The sequence below is a fragment of the Myotis davidii genome, unplaced genomic scaffold (assembly GCF_000327345.1).
Source record: "Myotis davidii unplaced genomic scaffold, ASM32734v1 scaffold693, whole genome shotgun sequence".
In the NCBI taxonomy this organism is placed as follows: Eukaryota; Metazoa; Chordata; class Mammalia; order Chiroptera; family Vespertilionidae; genus Myotis; species Myotis davidii.
Genome location: NW_006284939.1, coordinates 87833 through 88251, shown reverse-complemented (window position 1 = coordinate 88251; position 419 = coordinate 87833). Strand labels below are relative to the sequence as shown.

Genomic DNA, 419 nt, shown 5'->3' with positions numbered 1-419 from the left:
GGCGCTGGGTCGGCAGCAGAGGCTGTGGGCTCAGGGCCCGGATGGCTGGGGGCAGCCACCGGCTCTGGAGAAGTCACGGTTCCCTCCTGGAGGGAAGAGCAAGGTCACCTGGGGGCTCAGTTCGAGCACCTTGAGAAGTCGAGGGTCCTGGGTGGGGGTAGGGGGTGGGGCAGTGGTGTGTCCCGCCTGGTCCCCACGGGACTCCCTCTGCTCTGTGAGGACGTGGGAACACCGCTGACTGTGGGAAGACGTGCTTCTGCCCGGGCACACCCTCCGTACCTCACCCACCGGTCCCGAGGTCCCCGCTGTGGTCTGCATCACAGGTGTGCCATCTGCGGAGGCCGGAGGCACCTGCCTGGAGAGACGGGTCAACAGGGCCTGCACCCCTCACCCAGAAAGCCAGGCCCAGGGCTAAGGTG

At 67.8% G+C, this 419-nt stretch overlaps 1 protein-coding gene across 1 annotated transcript in view; it reads right to left on the bottom strand.

The window, feature by feature from the left end:
• The window catches only part of TACC3 (transforming acidic coiled-coil containing protein 3), an 11025-nt gene that overhangs the window by 5224 nt on the left and 5382 nt on the right, over nucleotides 1–419 (bottom strand). Inside the window, exons 5-6 of the mRNA XM_015558417.1 lie at nucleotides 280–355; nucleotides 1–86 (exon numbers count right to left, since the gene is read on the bottom strand). Coding sequence (XP_015413903.1) covers nucleotides 1–86; nucleotides 280–355 — 162 coding nt within the window. The remainder of the gene's footprint in view (nucleotides 87–279; nucleotides 356–419) is intronic.